Source organism: Podarcis filfolensis, assembly GCF_964270895.1.
Source record: "Podarcis filfolensis genome assembly, chromosome: 15".
NCBI classification, from domain to species: Eukaryota; Metazoa; Chordata; class Lepidosauria; order Squamata; family Lacertidae; genus Podarcis; species Podarcis filfolensis.
In genome coordinates, this window is record NC_139618.1 from 16,202,749 (window position 1) to 16,222,442 (window position 19,694).

The 19,694-nt window shown below is 54.3% G+C and overlaps 2 protein-coding genes across 2 annotated transcripts; one reads left to right on the top strand and one right to left on the bottom strand.

Annotated features, from left to right (window-relative positions):
• The first annotated feature begins 219 nt into the window (after positions 1–219).
• On the top strand, positions 220–6,891 carry LOC310750602 (tricarboxylate transport protein, mitochondrial-like). Its single transcript, XM_083589034.1, has 9 exons — positions 220–547; positions 1,155–1,262; positions 1,811–1,910; positions 2,797–2,935; positions 3,417–3,501; positions 3,985–4,089; positions 4,209–4,324; positions 4,408–4,481; positions 6,079–6,891. Exons 1-9 carry the CDS (start codon positions 445–447, stop codon positions 6,191–6,193), a joined length of 945 nt encoding a protein of 314 aa, XP_083445160.1. The 5' UTR covers positions 220–444; the 3' UTR covers positions 6,194–6,891.
• Positions 6,886–19,234, bottom strand: SMTNL2 (smoothelin like 2). The gene is made up of 9 exons (XM_083588788.1): positions 18,587–19,234; positions 14,397–14,487; positions 12,354–12,566; positions 11,416–11,478; positions 10,558–10,624; positions 10,261–10,434; positions 9,521–9,638; positions 9,055–9,206; positions 6,886–8,123 (listed from the first exon to the last, which is right to left on the bottom strand). The coding sequence occupies exons 1-9, from the start codon at positions 19,019–19,021 to the stop codon at positions 7,997–7,999; spliced, it is 1,440 nt and encodes a 479-aa protein (XP_083444914.1). The 5' UTR covers positions 19,022–19,234; the 3' UTR covers positions 6,886–7,996.
• Positions 19,235–19,694: the final 460 nt, after the last annotated feature.

The following is a 19,694-nucleotide window of genomic DNA, read 5'->3' on the forward strand; positions in this document are numbered from 1 at the left end:
ATGGAGGCTGTGCTCTGCTGCCTTCACCATCAGAGGAGGCAGCGTTCACTCTAGTTGTCGGTCTCTGTTGTCATCCGTGTCCTGCTTCCTTCCCGCTATTGAGGAACCAGGGTAGCTAAAGAGAACCTTCCTACTCAGGACCTCTCTACCTCCTATGACTGCGGGGCACGGGCAGCAAAAGTCCTTTCTTAAAGCATGGCCTTGCGCATGCGCCAATGCCTGCCGAATGTGGTGTGGGGAGGGAAGCATCCCACTCGGCCACCCGACTTCGTCTCTGCGCTCAGCCAATCGCATGCTCTCTGGGCCTCGCAGCTGCCAATCCGCGTGCCCCCTGAGGCTGGCTCGAGCGGCCCGCGCCATCTATTAATATTCATGAGGGGCTTATGAATATTGTAATCGAGCCGAGGAGCCGCCTCAGCCTCACAGTCGCCTGGGCGTGTCGGAATGGCCGAGACCTCGGAGCCTGGCGGGGCTCGAGCCCCTCCGGTGGCCGCCGCCGCCCCCGGCCGGCCCAAATTGACCCACCCGGGCAAGGCCATCCTGGCAGGTGAGGCAGAAACGGCCGCGGCGGCCCCTCCCCCGCACCCACTTTCCGTCCCCCGGGCGGGCGGGCGGGCACAGAACACACTGCGGTGTGGAATGAGGGGAGAGGAGGAGGAGAACGTCCCTTTGGTTGACGGCGCGACCTCCCGGTCCCACCGGCGCGGGCGGGTTGGCGTCCCTTCGCTTCCCCGTGGCTCCTCCTCGCCTTTGGCCCCCGAGAGCCCCTCTCTGACCCGGAGGCTGAAGGATGGGTGGAGAGAGCCCTTCAAAGGACCGTGTTGCTCAGTGGGCACAGCACCTGCTTCTATCTGCAGAAAGCCCCCGACGCAGCATCTCCAGGGGTGGGAATGGGAGAGGACCTCCCGACGGGCACCCTAGAGAGGCGCTGCCAGTCAGTACCGGCAGTACTGAGTTAGGCGAACCGTCATCGCCCTCCTTTGGTGCAACGCGGCTTCCTCTGCTGCCCAGACCTGACTCTCTTGAAGCACCGCCTGCCCTGCAGAGCAGGACACAGCAGGCTGACTCTTCGGGCACGGAGCATCCCTCTTTCCTCCACGCAGATCAGGGCCCAGCTCACTGACGCCTCACCCCCTTTTCTCTCTCCTGCTCAGGCGGCATTGCGGGGGGCATCGAGATCTGCATCACCTTCCCCACCGAGTATGTCAAGACGCAGCTGCAGCTGGATGAGAGGGCCAACCCACCACGCTACAGGAGCATTGGTCAGCCACCCTTTCCACCCCTTGGAGCGGGCTGGCCAGAGTCCCAAGGCCTTTGCATGGCGGGGGTTAGACTAGATGACCCTTGGGGATCCCTTCAAAGTCTACAATTCTATGACTGGCTGCTCTGACCCCCTACTGGGACTCCTCTCCTTGTTCTGGTGTTGTTTAGACCCAGTCTCCCTATGCAGGGCAGGTTGGTGGGTGGGCCTAATATCTTCTCAGGCACTTGCTGTTAGATTCAGCCCTTCCCAAGAACAAGGCATATTTGTGCCCCCTACAAATATCTCTCCACCTGACCCCCTCCTTGTGATCTAGATGGGCCACACCCCCTCTGTGAAATTGTGGGCTTCCCTTGAGCCCATGTGCAGACTGGCAAGTGGAGCAGAGGCCTTACAGCTGAGTGATCACAGACCTTCTGCCTTGCAATGACTTTGGATTCCCTTCCCAGAACTTTACTCAAGCCAGGAGCTCCAGGCAGCTCTTGCAAGTGAGCCAGTCCGCATTCCACATCTCCTGTACTCACAGCATCTTTGGTGCCTCCCTTGCAGGGCACTGTGTGAGACTGACTGTCCAGGACCATGGCTTCCGGGGGCTGTACAGGGGCCTCAGCTCCCTGCTGTACGGCTCCATCCCGAAATCTGCTGTCAGGTAAGCACCTGCTGCTCTTTCTTGGCGACATCACCCTGTTGGCTTTTCTCAGACTTGCACACAGGGGCCGCTTTGGGGGTCCTAAATACAGCACCCAAATGGACTCACTAGAGCAGTGGTTTTCAACCAGTATGCTGTGGCACCCTGGGGTGCCTTGAATGATGGTCAGGGGTGCCGTGGGCAACACTGGCCTCTGCCCCTCTTTCTTTCCCCTCCCTCCTCTGTTGCCCTCTTGCGTCTCTGCCTCCCGTAGGCTTGCACAGCTGTTTATTGCAGCAGTTCTGTCTATAAGCTCTGCAGGCAAAGGTTGCCTCTGAGAGGCACCTCTCTTTGGGTCAGGAGGGGAAGTTCAGAGACCAGGGGTGGCAGCAGCAGCAGCTGCCCAGAGAACTCCCAAGGAGAGGGGAGAGGAGAGGAGGCTGAGGGAACACCCAAGAGGGGGTGTCCAAAAAAGGTTGAGAGGCTGCCAGCTCTGCAGGCAAGAGGTGACATAACTGGGCTCCTGAGCCCCACAGGGGTGCCACAGAAAGAATGTAGTTGGTCAAGGGAGTCGTGGACACAAAAAAGGTTGAAAACCTCTGCACTAGAAGAGGATGGCATCCAAATCCTCTGGTGGGGTCTCCTTTGTCACCCCACCCCACCCCACTGTCCATCTTAGGCTGGACAGATCTAAGACGAACTCCTGTCTTCTTAAGACGGACCCCCGCAGAAGGTAGCAGACTCTCCTTCATGGAAAGTTTTAAAGCAGAGGTTGGATGTCCATCTGTCAGGGATTCTGTAGTTGTGATCCCTGCATTGGGTTGGGCTAGCTGACTCTCTGGGATCTCTTCCAACTCTACAATTCTATGATCCCATGACACAGTTTGGGCCCCCTGGTTTTCTGCAGGTTTGGGGTCTTTGAGGTCCTCAGCAATTCTGCCAAGGACCCTCAAGGGAAGCTGGACAGCAAGAAGAGTTTGCTGTGTGGCCTTGGGGCTGGCGTGGCGGAGGCCGTGGTGGTTGTCTGCCCCATGGAGACCATCAAGGTAGGTGGAGCTCCAAGCATTGGTTGCATCTCATGGCAGATGGGATGGAACTGCAGCCTTGAGGCAGAGGCCGGTGGGAATGAATGTGCCCCCACCCAGAGGCATGGAGTTGCGCCCGTCGTTGGGGGGGGGTCCTGTCATGCGTGCATGACATCACACGCTCTTCTCCTAACATTACCTACCTGTGAAGTAGGTCTGGCTGTTGGCCTGAGGTCAAGCTGGAAGTTTTGTGGCTCAGTGGATTTCCCCCCCCCCCCGAACCCAGGTCTCCCTGATAGCAGCCAGGTACCCTGCACTAAGCACTGCACCACCCAGGTCGAGCTTGATGCACCATTTAGAGCACATTCTTGGTGTGGCAGGAGGGCACCTCGGCCCTCATTTTCTCCTATCCTATTTTCAGCTATGGATTTATTGATGAGGACAGACACAGGCAAGGAATAAGTTTGGTGCTGAATTCATTATTCTTCGTTACCGTTTGCAGGTGAAGTTCATTCACGATCAGGGGTCCCTGACACCCAGGTACAGAGGCTTTTTCCATGGAGTTCGGGAAATTGTGCGGGAACAAGGTAAGCTGGAGCAGAAATGCAGGCAGCTGCTTTTGTCTGTGCAGTAGAATAACAAATAAAGCCCTTGTTACAGTTCCTTGGTGGCAAATTCTGCCACAAAGACCCTACCTGGACTCCTGCATCTGGTTCTGGGCACCCCAGTTTAAGAAGGCTACTTGCAAGCTGGAAGGTGTTCAGAAGAGGGCAACTAACCACACCATGCCGGTTCTTTTCTGCATGCAAAGCAGATGCTCTACTGTAGAATCATATAGAAGGGAACCCCAAGGGTCATCCAGTCCAACCCTCTGCAATGCAATGCAAAAACACTGAGCTATGGCCTTTTCCCGAAAATGGGGGAAGCTTTCCCAAGCAGTGTAGAGCCACAGGGGTGTCTGCCACACAGAAACCTCTAAACTCTCTCTTGGCCCAAGGCCAGGTGGACTTGAAGGAAACCAGGCAGCAGCCGCCCCCTAACCAGACCTCCCCATTTTCTCTGCCCTGCAGGCCTGCGTGGGACCTACCAGGGCCTCACGGCCACCATCCTCAAGCAAGGCTCCAACCAGGCCATCCGCTTCTTCGTCATGACCTCCTTCCGCAACTGGTATCTAGGTAAGACACGCGGCTAAGCCGGGGATGAGCTTTCTTTATCCCTGTGCTGCTGGTGGTGGCAGTCCTTTCCTGCATCAGCCTGAATGCCTCTTTCTCTGCCCTTCTGCTGGGCCTGGCAGGGGACGACCCCCACAGGGAGATGAACCCATTTGTCACAGCTGCGTTTGGGGCCACTGCGGGAGCAGCCAGCGTCTTTGGCAACACCCCTCTGGATGTCATCAAGACCAGGATGCAGGTGAGGGCACCCCCAGCCACCTCTGGGAAGGGGCTGGATTTCAGCTGCTCTTAACTCCAAACCTGCCTCTTCTCTTTCTCAAGGGACTGGAAGCATACAAGTACCGAAACACCCTGGACTGTGCCTACCAGATCCTGAAAAACGAGGGCCCTTTGGCGTGAGTGAGGCTAAACTGGCCTTCATCTTAGCTGACTTGAACTGGGGCTCTTTTGTCTGCTTTAGGCCTTTTATCTCACTTTCTCTCCTCTTTGGCGACTCAGTGGTGTTTTAGCCTTAACAATCTTACGAGGTAGGCCAGGCCTAGATATACTGATTTTACCAAGGCTGCTCAGTGAGCCTTGAGGCTGAGCAGCGATTTGAATCCAGGCCTTTTCTCCCCACTCTCACCCACCCACAGCCAAGCCAAGTGTACCATCTCCCACACTGTACTGGACTTTAGCACTCCAGTTTATCTTCTGCAGAGTTCTTGTGGTTGCAGCATTGACTGCCTGAACCCTTCTATCCCAGCTCGATCATTGAGATCACCTGCAGCAGCATCACCGGTCAGAGAAACCGAGCCCTTGGTGTTGCATCAGCCCAGTCCTCTGGAACTCTCTGCAACTAGAAATGCAGCATGCACCTTCCGTGCCACCATTTAAATGCCTGCTGAAAGCTTTTCTATTCTGCCAGGCCTGTGCAAGCAATTGAGAATACACACCCTTCCACAATGGCTAGTTGATGGCTGTTTAAAACTGTTTTTATGGTTTTGTTTCTATATACCTCTTTGATTTATTTTTTTTGATTTTTTTTGATACAGTGGTATAGAAGTATTTTTATAAATAAAAAATACAGCCTGGGAGGCAGGATACCGGATGGAACCACTGTCTGGCATTTTCTCCTCTTCCCCCTCTCATATTTGTCATAAGACATACTGCCAATTCTTAGTTGTTGACATATGTGATGTAGCACAGAAGACATTCCCCATGCCTCCAAGAATTCTCTGCCTTCCCTTGCAAGATGTCCCTACCTGCAGCTGCTGACTCTGCAGGCAGCCCACTCATTTAATTAGTACAGAATTGTAGAGTTGGAAGGGAGCCCCGAGGGTCCTGCAATGCAGGAATCACAGCTCAAGAATCCCTGACAGATTTGTTTAAAAATCTTCTTCGTGGCTTTCATCCAGTGCGCTCAAAGCAAGTGTGTGTGGTCCTCTTTCCTTTTACCACTGCCCATTTTATCCACAAAGCAACCCTGTGAAGTAGGCCAGGCTGAGACACAGTGACTGACCCTCCCACTCACCCAATGAGCCTAAATAGCTGAGCTATTAAAAACAGAAAATATAAGGGATAATAAAATAACTAAAAAGGAGACATTTACCAAAAATTGAAAAGAGAACCGTGTAGAGGATGAAAGAAGCCAATTGGAAGAAGAGTTGAAATATAGTATGTATATATTTTGTGGACGGGTTGTTTTGTATAAGTTTCCATAGTTATTATGTTTTATTTGTATCTTTTTGTTTTTTGTTCTGTTGCTGTTTGTTTTTTGATTGGGCGTGATTATTTTTATGTTTAGTTTGATAAGTGTGTATGTGTTGTAAAATAAACTCAATCAAAACTTGCATAAAATAAATAGCTGGGCTGGGTTTTGAACCCAGGTCTCCTTGGTCCAGCCCCTCCGAGTCTCCACCCTCCAGCTGCTGTCTGATATTGGGTTAACGGGGGGGGGCGCAACCTGTTGAAAACCCTTTTTCTGACTTTGGGATCTCTTCCCTTGCACAGGTTCTACAAAGGGACGGTCCCCCGCCTGGGCCGGGTCTGCCTGGATGTGGCCATCGTTTTTGTCATTTACGAGGAGGTGGTGAAACTTCTCAACAAGGTCTGGAAAACCATGTGAGGCTCTTCTGGTGCAGGAGGGGCTGGCGGACGAATCCCCGCCCCACCCAAAGCTCCCATTTCCTCTCCCTTCCCTCCCTCCCTCCCTCCCTCCCTCCCACCCACCCAGGAGAGGGGGAAGCCTTGTAAGGTCAGAGGTTCCCCTCTTCCAGGATAGCCCCCCAGCAAAAGGGTCACCTTGCTCTTATTAACCTTGCCCACCCCCCATTCTCTGGGAACACTGATCGGTACTCCAAAATGCTTCCAGCTCAAGCGCCACATGGCTTTCGTATACCTATTTATGGTCAGGAGCGCATACTCTTCCTGCTACCAATTCCAGGGGTGGGGAGAGGTGCTGTCCACTCCAAGTCAGCTGTTGCCAGTGTGTTTCGGGAGCAGATGCATTACAGGAGAGAGGCCTTGCATTGCAAGCTCAAGCAAGCACAGCAGCCCCCTCCCCTCATTTAAAGAGGGCAGAATCTGCCTGCATCCATTCGCACGTGCAGAGAAGCTGGATTTGTTCCTGGGGGCAATTCCTCTCCACTCTAGGAAGCAGCCATTGCACCCATTTCGAGGAAAGCCGTTGCGTGTTTCTGATGTTCGTGCCTTTTTATGTCTGTCTCTTTTTCTAACTTAGTTGCCGCTGTTATTTAAGGTTGACTTGATGTTTACAAGTTCATAAATGTTGCTTTTCAGAATAAAAGGACGAAGACCAAACAAGAGCTGCCTTTTAATATATCGAGAGAGGATTAGAAATGGCCATCTGTACAGAGCCAGGCATTATATATACTGTATATGTATGTATAAATATCAGCAAGGAAGCCTTAGCCCAAAAGGCTCGGAGCAGCTCTTGCTGGCCTGAGCAAGCCGGGAGCACCTTTTTTAGGGTGGGTCAGGGTTGGGGGTAGTGGGTGCCTAGCAGAACTAAGGAGCCCTCCTCCACAGGGTGCAGAATTTTAGGGCTCATTTTCAAGCTGGGAGGGGGGCTGTTTGGGACAAGAGGTCCTGCTCAGTTTCCATATTTGGGGAACTATGCAGAGTCTTCTGCCCTCTAACCCCGTGGGGTCTTCAGGCTGGCTTCAACTAAGTCCAAAGAAGGGAGACAGAGTGAACACACACACACACATACAAACAGCGTGGCCTGCCTTGAAGGTGGGAAATGAAAGTGGGACAAAGAGGAGCCAGGCTGGTCTTGGCAATCTGACTTGTGGCTCCTGTGGCCAATGGGGCAATTGTTCAGCTCTCAGTTTGGCCACATGGGCTGTTGCACCTTGGAGTTGGGCAGCGGAAGCAAAGTTGCCTTCACAGTAGAAGTAAAAACGGAACTGGGCTGCCCAATGCCAAACACACACACACACACACAGGCTGGGGGGTTCCTTCAAGAACTTAACCCCTGGCCACATCTAGCACCTGGCATCCAGCCTCTGCTACTAACCTCAACTCAGGAAAACAGGGCTCAGGGGTGGGTGAGAGGGTGGCACTGAGCTCTGTTGGCACACATGATGAAGGCAGCTTCCAGGCACAGGCAGACACCCCTGGGGGGCTGTGCCAAATGGAGGAAAGGGCAGCCTGAGCACCTCCTCCAGCCTCAGCTGCCTGGAGAGAACAAGAAACCTCTGCCTCGACCAGCCAGCCCTGCCGCCACAACCCACTGGCACTGGGCCTGGGGCAGTGGCAGCCTGTGCCCGCCTGGGGCCTCCCTCCACGGCCACGCTGGAAGAGGTGGGCACAGGGGAGGGAGCAACTGTTTGCTCTCCGGCGAGCGCAGCGCCACAACCCTCTCGGCAGGCGGCCGTGGCGGCTCCCTTCACGGCCTGCGCTGGCTTCATTCAAAGCGCCGGAGGTGGTTGTAGAGGGACTGGACGTAGGTAAAGACGCACATGGGGTCCGGCTTGCGGCCCATCAGCATCATGTCATCCACTTCAATCAGGCGGTCGCAGCCGGCCATTTTCCTGCAAGAGGCAGCCGAGAGTCAGAGGAAGGAGAGAGAGAGAGAGGAACATTGGAAGAGCCTGATGATCAGGCCAAAGGGGGACCATCTAGCCCAGCATCTTGTTCTCACAGCGACCAACCGGATGCCTGTGGGAAACCCACAAATAGGACACAAGCACAAGAGTTTTCTCCCCTGCTGTGGTTTCCAGAAACGAATTCCAAGGCAGTGCATAGCCATTGTGACTAATAGCCCTCTCCTCCTCCATGACCTTGCCCAATCCCCTTTTAAAGCCATCCAAGATGGTGGACATCACTTCCTCCAGTGGCAGGGAGTTCCACAGTTGAGCTACATGCTGCATGAAATGCTTTTTCTCTATACTGAATCTTCCTATGTGCAGCTTCACTGCATGTTCACAAGTTCTGCAGCTTTTCCTAAACATCTTACTTGCCTTTTCTCCAAGCAAAAAGTCCCAATTGCTGCAACTGTTCCTTATAAGGGAGTCACAGAATTGTAAGTTGGAAGAGACCCGAAGGGCCATCTAGTCCAACCCCCTGTAATGCAGGAACCGTGCCCGCAACTATCCCTGATTAGCAGCCAGACCCACTGACCCACTGCACCACCCGAGTCGCTGCACCCCCTTGATCACTTGGGGTGCCTTATTCTGGACCTTTTCCAACTCCTTTTTGAGGCGAGGCAACCAGAACTGTACTGTTTTTCAAATGCAGTCATTCCTCAGACCTCCCTGCAAAGGAGGCTCAGGTGGACTTGCCCCAGGACCTCCGTCTCAGAACATTTTCTCTCTCCGCCCCCTGCCCTGCAAGCCCTCCCCAAATGTCAGGCAGAGGCTATAAATGCCACAGACTGAACTGGAGAGCCTGTGCAACCAATCTCTGTGCCCACTAAGGGTGAGCTTCCAGCTCAGGCAGCAGGGGAGGCTGCAGCCAACTTACTCCGCCGTGCTGAAGGCCACTTCAAAGTTCTCCTTGCGCTTGGTGGGGTCTCGTGCTTGGTAGTCAAATTCCTCCGGGAAGAAGGAGTGGACCAGGGCACAGAATGCCATCCCGTCACTCCAACTGGAGGAGAAGTTCTGCAGGTCGATGTGCTGCCGGAGGTGGAGGGGAGGGGGCAGAAGTTAGAAGGAAAGAACACTCTGTGCTATCAGGGTTACAAAGCCCCCTTCCCTTTCACAACAGGCCATGGGGCTCTACAAGAGCGAAGGAGGGAGACGGAGAGATGGGGATCCCTACTTAGCTATCAAGTTGGCTGGGTATAACCTTGGGGATCAGGCCCTGCCTCTCAGCCTAGCCTACCCCACAGGGTTGTGAGGATTAATGAGGAAGAGGGAGACCCCCTTACGCCACCCAGAGCTCCGCAAAGAAGGAGGTGGGAGATACAGGCAACAGAATAAGCAAATACCTTGTAGCCGATGGTTTTGGATCGGCACCAGTCGAGGAGGATCTGCTTGATGCTGCTCGCACTGGCGACCCCAAAGCTCTGCGACCGCTTCAGCTTGGCCCGCCCCTCCCCTTTGCCCCTGCAGGGAAGAGCATAGAACTGTAGAGTTTGAAGGGACCACAAGGGTCATCTAGTCCAACCCCCTGCAATGCAGGTATCTTTTGCCCAACATGGGGCTCAAACCCACCACCCTGAGATTTAAGAGTTTCATGCTCTACCGACTTGGCTATTCCCAGTGTGAAGGCACGGCCCAGCCACTGGGGCTAGAAGCTGTCAATAGCAGTCTCCTCCATGAGCTGGGCTGTGGCTGCCACGAGAGTTTTTGTCCCTCCTTTGCTTGCAGGAAATTTGACCATCTTGGGTCACCCTCCTCTGCACACCTTCCGGCTTGTCAATGTCCTTCTTAAACTGTCATGCCCAGAACTGGACACAGTATTCCAGGTGTGTTATGACTAAGGCAGTAATATTATTACTTCCCTTGATCTGGACACTAGACTTTGGTTGATCAGCCTAGAATTGCATTAGCCTTTCTTGCTGCTGCATCACACTGGGTACTCACATACAGCTTCTGGTTTACTAAAACCCCTGGATTCTTTATGCATGTACTGCTGTCAAGTCAGCTGTACCCCCATTTCATACAAGTGTGTATAGATATGCACCCCTCACAGCTACAAATTGGGATCACAGGAGGCGCCACATACTTCCCGCTGTCCTGATCAAACTTCTCGAAGAGGGCCTTCCTGGCCTGTGTCCCAGAGGTCCGGGGCAGTGTCTGAGACCTCACCAACTCTCTCCGTTTCTCCACCTGCCTGTGGACCGTGGGGGGTGGGGAATGGGATTTCGGGGCTGCATCCCGCTGGTTGTCCGAAACGATGCTGTCAGAACAAGAGAAACAGGCAAATGTCCCGTTAAAAGAGAGCTACAGATGACCAATCCTTTTGAGGTTGTGGGGGCTCCCTGAATGATGCCTCCAAGCTCCCCCAGCCCCAAAGCCTCACCTTTCACTAGCCTGGTGGGCTCCGTAGGTTATGGCTGACACTGACTTCGTCACAGAAGAGAATTTCTCTGTGGATAAAATGAAATGAATGAGGGTGAAGGCATTTTGGTGGTGCCCACCCACCCCCCTTTACAGAACTCCTGCCCAGGGAACAATTGGCTTTTCTACTCCCCAAAAATCCTTATAGCCACATGTGCCCAGATCCCTTTAAGGTATTTATTGCTGCTGGTTAACCAGGCTCATAAACAGAGACTCCTGTTTGCTACCTAAGTCCATCTCCTCCAGTCTTTGCAGAGCCAAGGGTCCATCAATGTCCCCTAGCTAATGCAGGCTTGGTGTTTTGAGTGTCACGCAGATCCATGTAGCATTGGCCCATAAGAGCGTAAGAAGAGTCCATTGGATCAAGCCAATGGCCCATCTAGTCCAGTATCCTGTTCTCACAGTGGCTGACCAGATGCCTATTGTGGGAAACCCACAAACACGACCCGAGCTCAAGAATCCTCTTCCTGAGGTATTCAGAAGCAGAGCATAGCCATTGTGGCTAGTTGCCATCCATAGCCCTCTCCCCCATGAATTTGCCTAGTCCTTTAACGCCATCCGAGTTGGTGGCCAACACTGCCTCCTGTGGTGGGGAGGGCAGTTGCATGGCTTAACCACGTCCAGCATTTGCTTACGTCACTCTATCTCAGTGAGCCCTGAGCAGGATTAGGATTCCGGTGTTGCCGGACAGGCAATTTGGCCTGCCAGCGCCTTCAGCCTCGGGGTGGACCCTGAATTCACCTCCATACTGTAATTATGGAAACCCCTTGTTGTAAATAGTGGGACGGGGGAAGCTATTCAGTTGGACAAGCCAGCTGACCTGAGGTGACGGCGGCACTTCCAGTCCTCGTGGAACTTATGCTCCAATTCTTCACTGCGCTCACTGCAAAGAAGCAGAAGTCAGAAGCCTGCAGGTTTGGTTTTCATGCAAAGGAAGGCAGGCGTCTAGCATGTGAAGAGCCCTTGAAGGATCAGACCCAGGCTCATGGACCAGGAGGGTGGGCCTCACCCACTCTGGCAAAAGTGTTTGAACAGTTGATCCTCTATGCTGCTGGGGAGATTTGGGGGACCCTCTACTACAATTACAGTGGTACCTCAGGATGCGAACGAGATCCGTTCCGGAGCCCCGTTTGCATCCTGAATACAACGTAAGACGCGACGGCGCATCTGCGCGTCGCGTTTTGCCGCTTCCATGCATGATGTCATTTTGAGTGTCTGCGCATGCGCGAGCGGCAAAACCCGGAAGTAACGCGCTCCGTTATCCTGGGCTGCCGCGGAGCGCAACCCGAAAGCGCTCAACATGAAGCACATTCAACCCAAGGTACGACTGCACAGTGGTACCTCGGGATAAGTACTTAATTCGTTCCGGAGGTCCGTTCTTAACCTGAAACTGTTCTTAACCTGAAGCATCACTTTAGCCAATAGGGCCTCCTGCTGCCGCTGTGCCACTGCTGCACGATTTCTGTTCTCATCCTGAAGCAAAGTTCTTAACCCGAGGTACTATTTCTGGGTTAGCGGAGTCTGTAACCTGAAGCATATGTAACCTGAAGTGTATGTAACCCGAGGTACCACTGTACCTATAACTCCACAGTAAACACATATTTAAAGGGCCTAGCATAAAGCCCTCCTGGCAATCCTGCTGGGGTCTGAGGCACAACACTGACGGGTCGCCTTGGGGGTGAGGCCCTCAATGGCTGAAGGGAGCCACATGCCTCCCGCTGCCACCAGCCACCGTCTGGGTTCCTGCTCTTCTTTTACCTCCTTGGCTTGACGTTTTTGACACAGCCTCGCTCGGCTGCCCTCCGGGAGCGTTTGGCGAGATGGGCGACCCCGTGGTTTCTCCCGAATAGGTTTCCGATACTCTGGTGACAGAGGTCACAGGAAGGTGCGGCATCCGCAGACTCACTGCTGGCTCGTGGGCCTCGGGGGAAGAATTCGGCCGGTGGAGAGGAGGAGGAGGTCCCCCCAGTCCTGGGGGGTACGGGGAGAGACGCAAAAGTAGACTGAGTGCAAAGGTCACTACTGGGGCTCTGCATGTTCATAGTGAACAGTGAAGAAGCACAGCTCACGTTAATGGAAAAATTCTAGACCATCTTTTAGAGGAGGGCAGATCCCTCCAAGCAGTTTGCAACATCTTGTTTTTTCCTCCTTCTGAGATTATTATCATTTCCTGCAGCTGAAACAAACATGTGATTGCTCCAAACTACCAGGACGGGGGAGGGGGGGCGAGGACGGTGGCAAGAAGAATAGAATTGTAGAGTTGGAAGGGACCTGAGGATCATCTAGTCCAACCCCCTGCAATACAGCAATATGCAGCTGTCCCATACGGGGATCGAACCTGCAGCCTTAGCGTTATCAACACTTAATTGCTCTAACCAACTGAGCTTTCCAGTGCAGAACGTGTGTGTGTGGCCCCCCCCCCACTCCAGGACACTGCTGCTTTTGCCAAACCAGAGAGATTTCCACAGTTTAACTATGTGCTGCATGAAGAAGTATTTTCTTTTCTCTGCCCTGAACCTTTCAACATTCAGCTTCACTGAACCTTTCTCCATCCATCCACTTCCTCCAATTACGGCATGCATCATTTTATAAATTTCTATCATGTCGTCTCTTACTCGCCTTTTCTCTAAACTAAAAAGTCCCGAATGCTGCAACCTTTCCCCGTGGGGAAGCGGTTCTCAACCTGTTGGTCCCCAGATGTTGTTGGGACTACAACTCCCATCATCCCTGAGCTCTGGCCTTGCTAGCAAGGGGTGATGGGAGTTGTAGTTCAACAACATCTGGGGACCCAAGGTTGAGAAAGGCTGTCGTAGGGGATTCGCTCCATCCCCTTGATCATTTTGGTTGCCTTTTTCTGAACCTCTGTGTATTTAGCTGGGGGCGGTAGGTTGCCCTCCTGAATGCTGTTTGGCTTTTGCCACTGAAGATCCTCCTCTGTGTTGGAGAAAGCAGGCAGGACTTTGGGGGCACCTGCAAGCCAGAAGCAGCAGCTCACTGCAGCAGGTGAACAGCAACTCCGGCTGCTCATTTCCTGACTGCCGAAGTTCCCCTGTTCTCAGGCTTGGGTAGAGGGAGGTGGTCAGAGAAGGGAGAAAGGAGGTCCCACTTCGGCCTAATGGCTCCCAGAGCAAGGCTCGCTTGACCCCGTTGGCACCTTTACGCAATCCATGACTTGGGATATTTGCTTATGCCAGGCATAGGCAAACTCAGCCCTCCAGATGTTTTGGGACTACAACTCCCATCATCCCTGATGACTGGTCCTGTTAGCTAGGGATGATGGGAGTTGTAGTCCCAAAACATCTGGAGGGCCGAGTTTGCCTATGCCTGGGCTTATGCTCTTGTACTCAGAAAACTTTTCAGCTGTTTCTATCCCTCCTTCATCCCCTAGGGGGATCGCAATCACAACTTTGAAAAAGAGAAAACTGAAAAAATGTTTAAGGTTCATGTTGAAAGTTGTAAATGGAGTGTTTGTAAACTGCCTTGATTTTCATTCAGACACAAGCATGAATAAGCAAACAAACACCTCCGTCCCAATAATGTAGATTTCGCTCGTCTTCCCATCTCTGGGATGGATACAGGGTGAAAGAGGGAACATGTTTAGAGACCCCATAAGCCATACCCCACTCCACCCCACAAAGGCTGCCTTGCGAGTTTGCCAGGTTTGGAGCGGGCCAAATTTGGGGCTGTTCTGGAGCACAGCCTGTCCTTCGTTTAGCTGTGATTCCTGCATTGCAAGGGGTTCAACTAATGATCCTTTGGGTCCCTTCCACCTCTACAATTTCTCCAGCATGACTTCCTTACCTCCGGAGGGCTGGTGGTGCCCATTCTCCAGTGCAGCTGAGTCAGGGGCTCTCCTGCTCTTCAAGTCACTCAGATCATCTAAGTCCAAACTCTGCAAAAAAAAGAATAAGAGAACTTTGAGAGGAGCACGTGTGGGGCCAGCACCCCACAGAGCAGAGCTTCAAAGCTTTTCAGAATGCAGTTTTTGGGGGGACAGGGTGGTGCTTCTGAACCTCAAGTGTGCTGCTGACAGGGGCTCCCAAACTCCCCCCCCCATTGACCACTTTAATTTTCCTGCCTGTTCTAGCAATTGTAATACGCTGTGCTAAATGCTGTATGGTTTTTAATTGATACCCCAACACAACACATCCAACACCTGGAAATAAACCAGATGCCCCAGATGTCCTCATAAGCAGGACATGAATGCAACAGCAGCAGCCCCCTCCCCACAGATGACCCCCCAGTCCCCACTCTTCAGGGGCACACGCCTTCTGGCAGTGGAGACAGAACATAAGCATCAGGGGTCAGAGCCATTGACAGCCTTTGCCTCCTCCCTGAGTTTGTCTCATCCACTTGGAAAGCCATCCAAATTGGTGGCCATCCCTTCCTCCTGAGGCAGTGAGTCCCACAGTTTGTGCTGTGTGAAGGAGGACTTTGTCTGCCCTGAATCTTTGAACCTTCAGCTTCATTGGGGTGGGGGGCTTGTTTCCAGTTGCCCACGAGAAAAAGGTGCACAGACAAAAGCTGACACATTTCTGAGAAATCATTATGTTTATCAAGCGATCTACGAAATAACAATGCAGAATTACACACACACACACACACACATACACACACAAACAGATTATACTTGTCACTCGTGCTAAAAATGTCTCCAAATATCAAAATGAACTTCACCGTAGCCAATCTGCAAGATCCAGGTCCTCAATAAACCAGACTGCCCTGTTCCCCACCACGACCTGTCAAGAACTGACCTGCAGCCCTTGGTACAAACTTAAGCCAGCAACTGCAACCCACTAGCAGGAGGTACATCACCTGGAGAAGATGTGCCCACCTGGAATCGGGAATTTACAAAGAGCTCCTTTCAAATATTGGTCCGGGGCCTGAAACACGGGAAGGAGTGTCTCTCGGAGAATGCACAAAGCATTTTCTTTTCGTCAGCTGAGTAACCACAGCCTCCACCACATCCAGGACACAGAGAAAAACCTCCAGGCACAGGAATGTGGGATGCAGGAGGAAAGTGGTGACCTGTGCAATATGCTTGGTTGTCACCCACAGGTGGTGAAAGGAGTTCCTCGGAGACAGCCACAGGGCAGGGGCCTGTAGAGCGGCTGACCAGACCAGTGCACCCACTAGGTGCTATAACCTCTGGGCAGCCTCTGTGGCTGAAGGGTGAATGTGGAGACCTGGACCTCACTGGCCACCCTGCAATGCCCTCCACCCACAGCTGGATTAACACTCCAAAGTGAGGCTGCCAGAGAACCTTAAAAGTTGGAAGGGACCCCAAGGGTCATCTAGTCCAACCCCGGCAATGCAGGAATCTCAGCTAAAGCACCCATGGCTCTGCTTAAAAACCTCCAAGGAAGGAGAGTCCACCACCTCTCACGGGAGGCTGTTCCACTGCTGAACAGCTCTTACTGTCAGAAAGTTTTTCCCCCCATGTGTTTAGTCGGAATCTCTTTTCTTGTAACCTGAGCCCCCTCTCAACAAGGCAGCAGGAAACATTTGCCATTGCTAGGCAGCAGCTGGCCCCAGTTGCCCCGAGGCACCACCAGCGACTGCCATGGGCTCGCGTGACACAGCGAGGGTGCGGTGCTGGGCGCTCAGCCCCAGCCGACGTGGGGAGCACCCAGAGGTGAGCTTGGAGAGAACAAAATGCAGACCCTTCCGAAGCCCCGGCTGTCAACCTCTGCTGTCGCTGAGTGTAACATAAACCAGGCCCACTCCCTGCAAAAGCCATTAATCATGCCGATGGAAAGGCCAGAGGCTGGTTGCTGGGCTGGAGGGGGACTCCAGCTGCCTGCTCTCCTCTCCTCCCCCTCCCTCCCCCCAGGGCTCAGCTGCCAAGGTGACGTCATGGCTAAGTGGTCCTGACAGCAGCAGGCGGCTCAAAGCAGGAGCCACCTGGAAGCAGGAGCACACAGCTGGATCACTGCCTCTGCCTCCTCCACTTTGGGCTTCAGAAAAACACAGCAGAGGCTGCAGGAGGGGCTGGGAGAAAATCACTCTCTCTCTCTCTCTCACACACACACACACACACACACACTGGCCAGGGAGATAAACAGCAGAAGCAGAAAGTCTCTGCGAGGTTTTGGCCCTGCAGCAGAGATGAGGCTTTGCAAAAAAAGGCAGATCAGGAGTCTGGGAGCGGGGCAAGGCACGGACCTCCCCATGGAGATGGCCTTGAAGTCCCCACACCAACAGATGGGGGTGGGATGGCAAAAGCTGGGGCCAAACCAGCCACATGACCCTGCTAGACTAGATGTGCCCCCTTTGGTTTGATCTAGCAGGCTGTTCTTATGTTCTTAAGGTGGTTTGGGTCAAATGAGGAGAACTGGCAGGCCAGAGGTTCCCCAGTGCAGCCCATCAACCTCCCAGTCCAGAGACTGTGCAGCTCTGAAGAGTCATGCCGTGGGGGTGCAAGCAGTGTTAGAAACCCAGATATATAAGCTAGGAGCCAAATGACTCCTTAAACCAGGGTTGCAGTCACCAAAACGGAATGTCCTAGTTGCTACTTTGGGGCCAGAGGGCTCAAAAGTCATACCTTTTGGTTCTTGAAATTCGTTCCGATTGTGCAGATAAAAATATTGCGGGTAGAATTCTAAAGGATGTGTTGCCAGTGTGTGAAAACAGGGAAGATCCAGTGAGCCCCAGGCATGCACCTCCAGGGGGTGGAGACGTCAGGCAGCATCCTGGCGCCCAGGCATCTTCACTCTGTCGCAAGTGGCTGATAGCCAGGTGCAAAATGCGCTTGGTGAAGTTCAAACGCTGGGCAGAAGGACAAATGGGGGTAGGACCCTGCCTGGGGTCTTGTCAGGTGGGTCCTCCTGGCTCCTGGAAAGCTCCTAGCCTTTGGTCCAATCCTACAGTCTGAATAGTGGCTGATCTAACTTCTGTTGCATGCAGCTATGCTCTCCAGCAACAGTTGCTTGTTATTAGCTTCTCGGGAGTCTAGTTTGCCTGTGCTTTTGGGGAAACATTTTAACATCCATGTCCCCAGATTTCCCAGCATGGGGGAATCAGCAAGCCTCCCCCGCCCCACAAAAAAGGGCAAAAGGTGATCCCCACAGGACTAAATCCACCCGATATCCAGATTGAGAAATCCCATCTCCTCCACAGGAGGCAGGGACACCAAGTCCCAAGTCATCCTTCTATTTAGGGGCTTGGCAAGCAGCTGGTCCTTAAGACATCCCCAGCCTCAACCTCTGGCCGATTCCCATGGGTCAATCCTGTGGCCCAATGCCAGACAGAGGACAGCAGTACTCTTCACATGCTCCAGGGTGCTCTCTTTCGGCATCCCAAATCCAGCACTTGCAAAAACAAGAAATGCATCCTGTGGTACTTTAAAGACGTTTAGCTTTCGTGGCTACAGACGCCATTTCCTCGTGAAAAGAGGTTCTGGGGTCAGGAGCGCCCCCACGAAGAGCAAGCTTTGCTCGGCCACACAATCCCCCAGGAAGGAGGCGGCATCGTTTCCCAAACTCCTCCCTCGCTTGCTCCCGGCGCTCTTTGCACCGCCCCGCGGCCGGAACGGGCTCTTCCCTCCTTGCCCACCGCGTTCTCGAGGTGGTGGGCGGCGGCCCTCCTGCGCCCCTCCCACGCGGAAAAGGCCAGAGGGGGCGTCGGACGGAGGGCCACCACCCCCTGCTCGAGCTAGCGCGCTCGACGTGCAAAGGCGCTCGTGCAAACATCCTGCCCGCAGCAAATCCCCCGCCCTCGAGGGTCGCTCGACAGCCGCCACTAGGGGGGGTGGGCTCTTTCTTTCCTCCTCTCTCCTGCTCCACCCCCACCCCACCCCCCGTGCCAAAGCGGTACTTCTTCAAGAGAAAGGAAGAGCGCCCAAGGATTACTGGGTGGCCGGAGCCTCCCTGACCGTCGGGGCCGAGAGCGCGCGAGGGAGAAAGGGACGGGGGGGCCTCCAAGCCATCGGGGCTGCTGCTGCTCCTTTTAAGACGCGATCCCACCTGCCCGCCCACCCCCATTGACTTCACCTGGCTTTTGGTGGCAAGGGAGAGCCGGGCGTGGCTGGCGAAGCGGCTGCTGCTGCCTGGCCAGGGCGCCGTCGTCGTCGGGGCTTCGGGCTCGGGACTGGAGGCGTCCGGCAGCCCCGCCGCCCGGTTGAGGGCCTCCACCTGCCGGGCCAGGCGCTCCACGTGCGCGCGCAGCTGCCGGTTCTCGCGCTGGAGCTCGGCCACGTTGTGTGCCAGCGGGTTGGCCAGGCGCAGCACTTCGGCCACCTGTCGGTCCACGCCGTTCTTGAAGGCCTGGATGTCCACGTGGATCTCGCGCACAGCCCCGCGCAGCGTCTCCTCGTAGCGACCCAGCGCCTCGCACACCGTCGCCGCATCCTGCGCGTTCAGGTCCGCCAGGTCCCCCGGCGACGACCCCGAAGAGGACTGCGCTCCCCGCGACGCGCTGACCTCCATGGCACCAGGGAGCGCAACCGGCGTCCAACAACACTAGCAGCACCTCGAAGAGCCCCGTGTGTTCATCCGCCTCTCTGGCCGGCCCAGCCGGACCCAGCCTTTTATAGACGGCAGGTGGGAGGGGGCAGCCAGCCGCCGCTCCGGGCCTGGAGAGGGATGGGTGGGCGCGAGAGAGGGAGGGAGCAAAGACGCGCGGGGAGTGGGAGCTTCCCGGCCGCTACAGACAGCCCCCTGGGGGGGAGGAGCTGCTGGCCCGGCCCGGCTCGCCTCTCCTCAGTTGTTGGGGCGCAGCTGCCAAAGCAACAATTCGTTATCGTTGGGGGTGGGAGAAGAGGGTCCTCTAAGAGAGGCGAGGGGGTGCTCTGAGAGGGAGAGGACACCTGTGCGCAAAAGGAGGGGGCGGCCGGTGGACGGTTCGTCGGAGAGTTCTTGGGTAGTTTTGCCAAGCAGCAAGTCCCTGGGCAGGAATCTTCCTGTTGTCCTTGAATTGGCCTCTTTTAAGACCATTTCTCAAAGGGAAGGAGAGAGGCATCCAAGAAGCATTCTCTGTAAGCCACAGAAGGAAAAGCCTCCAAGCTTTCCGGCTGGCAGGGGAAAGGAGGGCGACCCACGCAGGGACCTTCCTGCCCAGCGCATCTCGGGCCTTTCCCTACATATCCTTCCTTAGCCTGTG

Excerpts from the sequence above, each read along its gene's own strand:
- LOC310750602 (XM_083589034.1), top strand. The coding sequence starts at position 445 with ATGGCCGAGACCTCGGAGCCTGGCGGGGCTCGAGCCCCTCCGGTGGCC. Across the intron at positions 1,263-1,810 it reads ACCACGCTACAGGAGCATTG|GGCACTGTGTGAGACTGACT; the intron begins GTCAGCCACCCT and ends CCTCCCTTGCAG. Across the intron at positions 2,936-3,416 it reads GCCCCATGGAGACCATCAAG|GTGAAGTTCATTCACGATCA; the intron begins GTAGGTGGAGCT and ends TACCGTTTGCAG.
- SMTNL2 (XM_083588788.1), bottom strand. The coding sequence starts at position 19,021 with ATGGAGGTCAGCGCGTCGCGGGGAGCGCAGTCCTCTTCGGGGTCGTCG. Across the intron at positions 14,488-18,586 it reads CCCTTGCCACCAAAAGCCAG|AGTTTGGACTTAGATGATCT; the intron begins GTGAAGTCAATG and ends TTTTTTTTGCAG. Across the intron at positions 9,207-9,520 it reads CCAAAACCATCGGCTACAAG|CACATCGACCTGCAGAACTT; the intron begins GTATTTGCTTAT and ends CACCTCCGGCAG.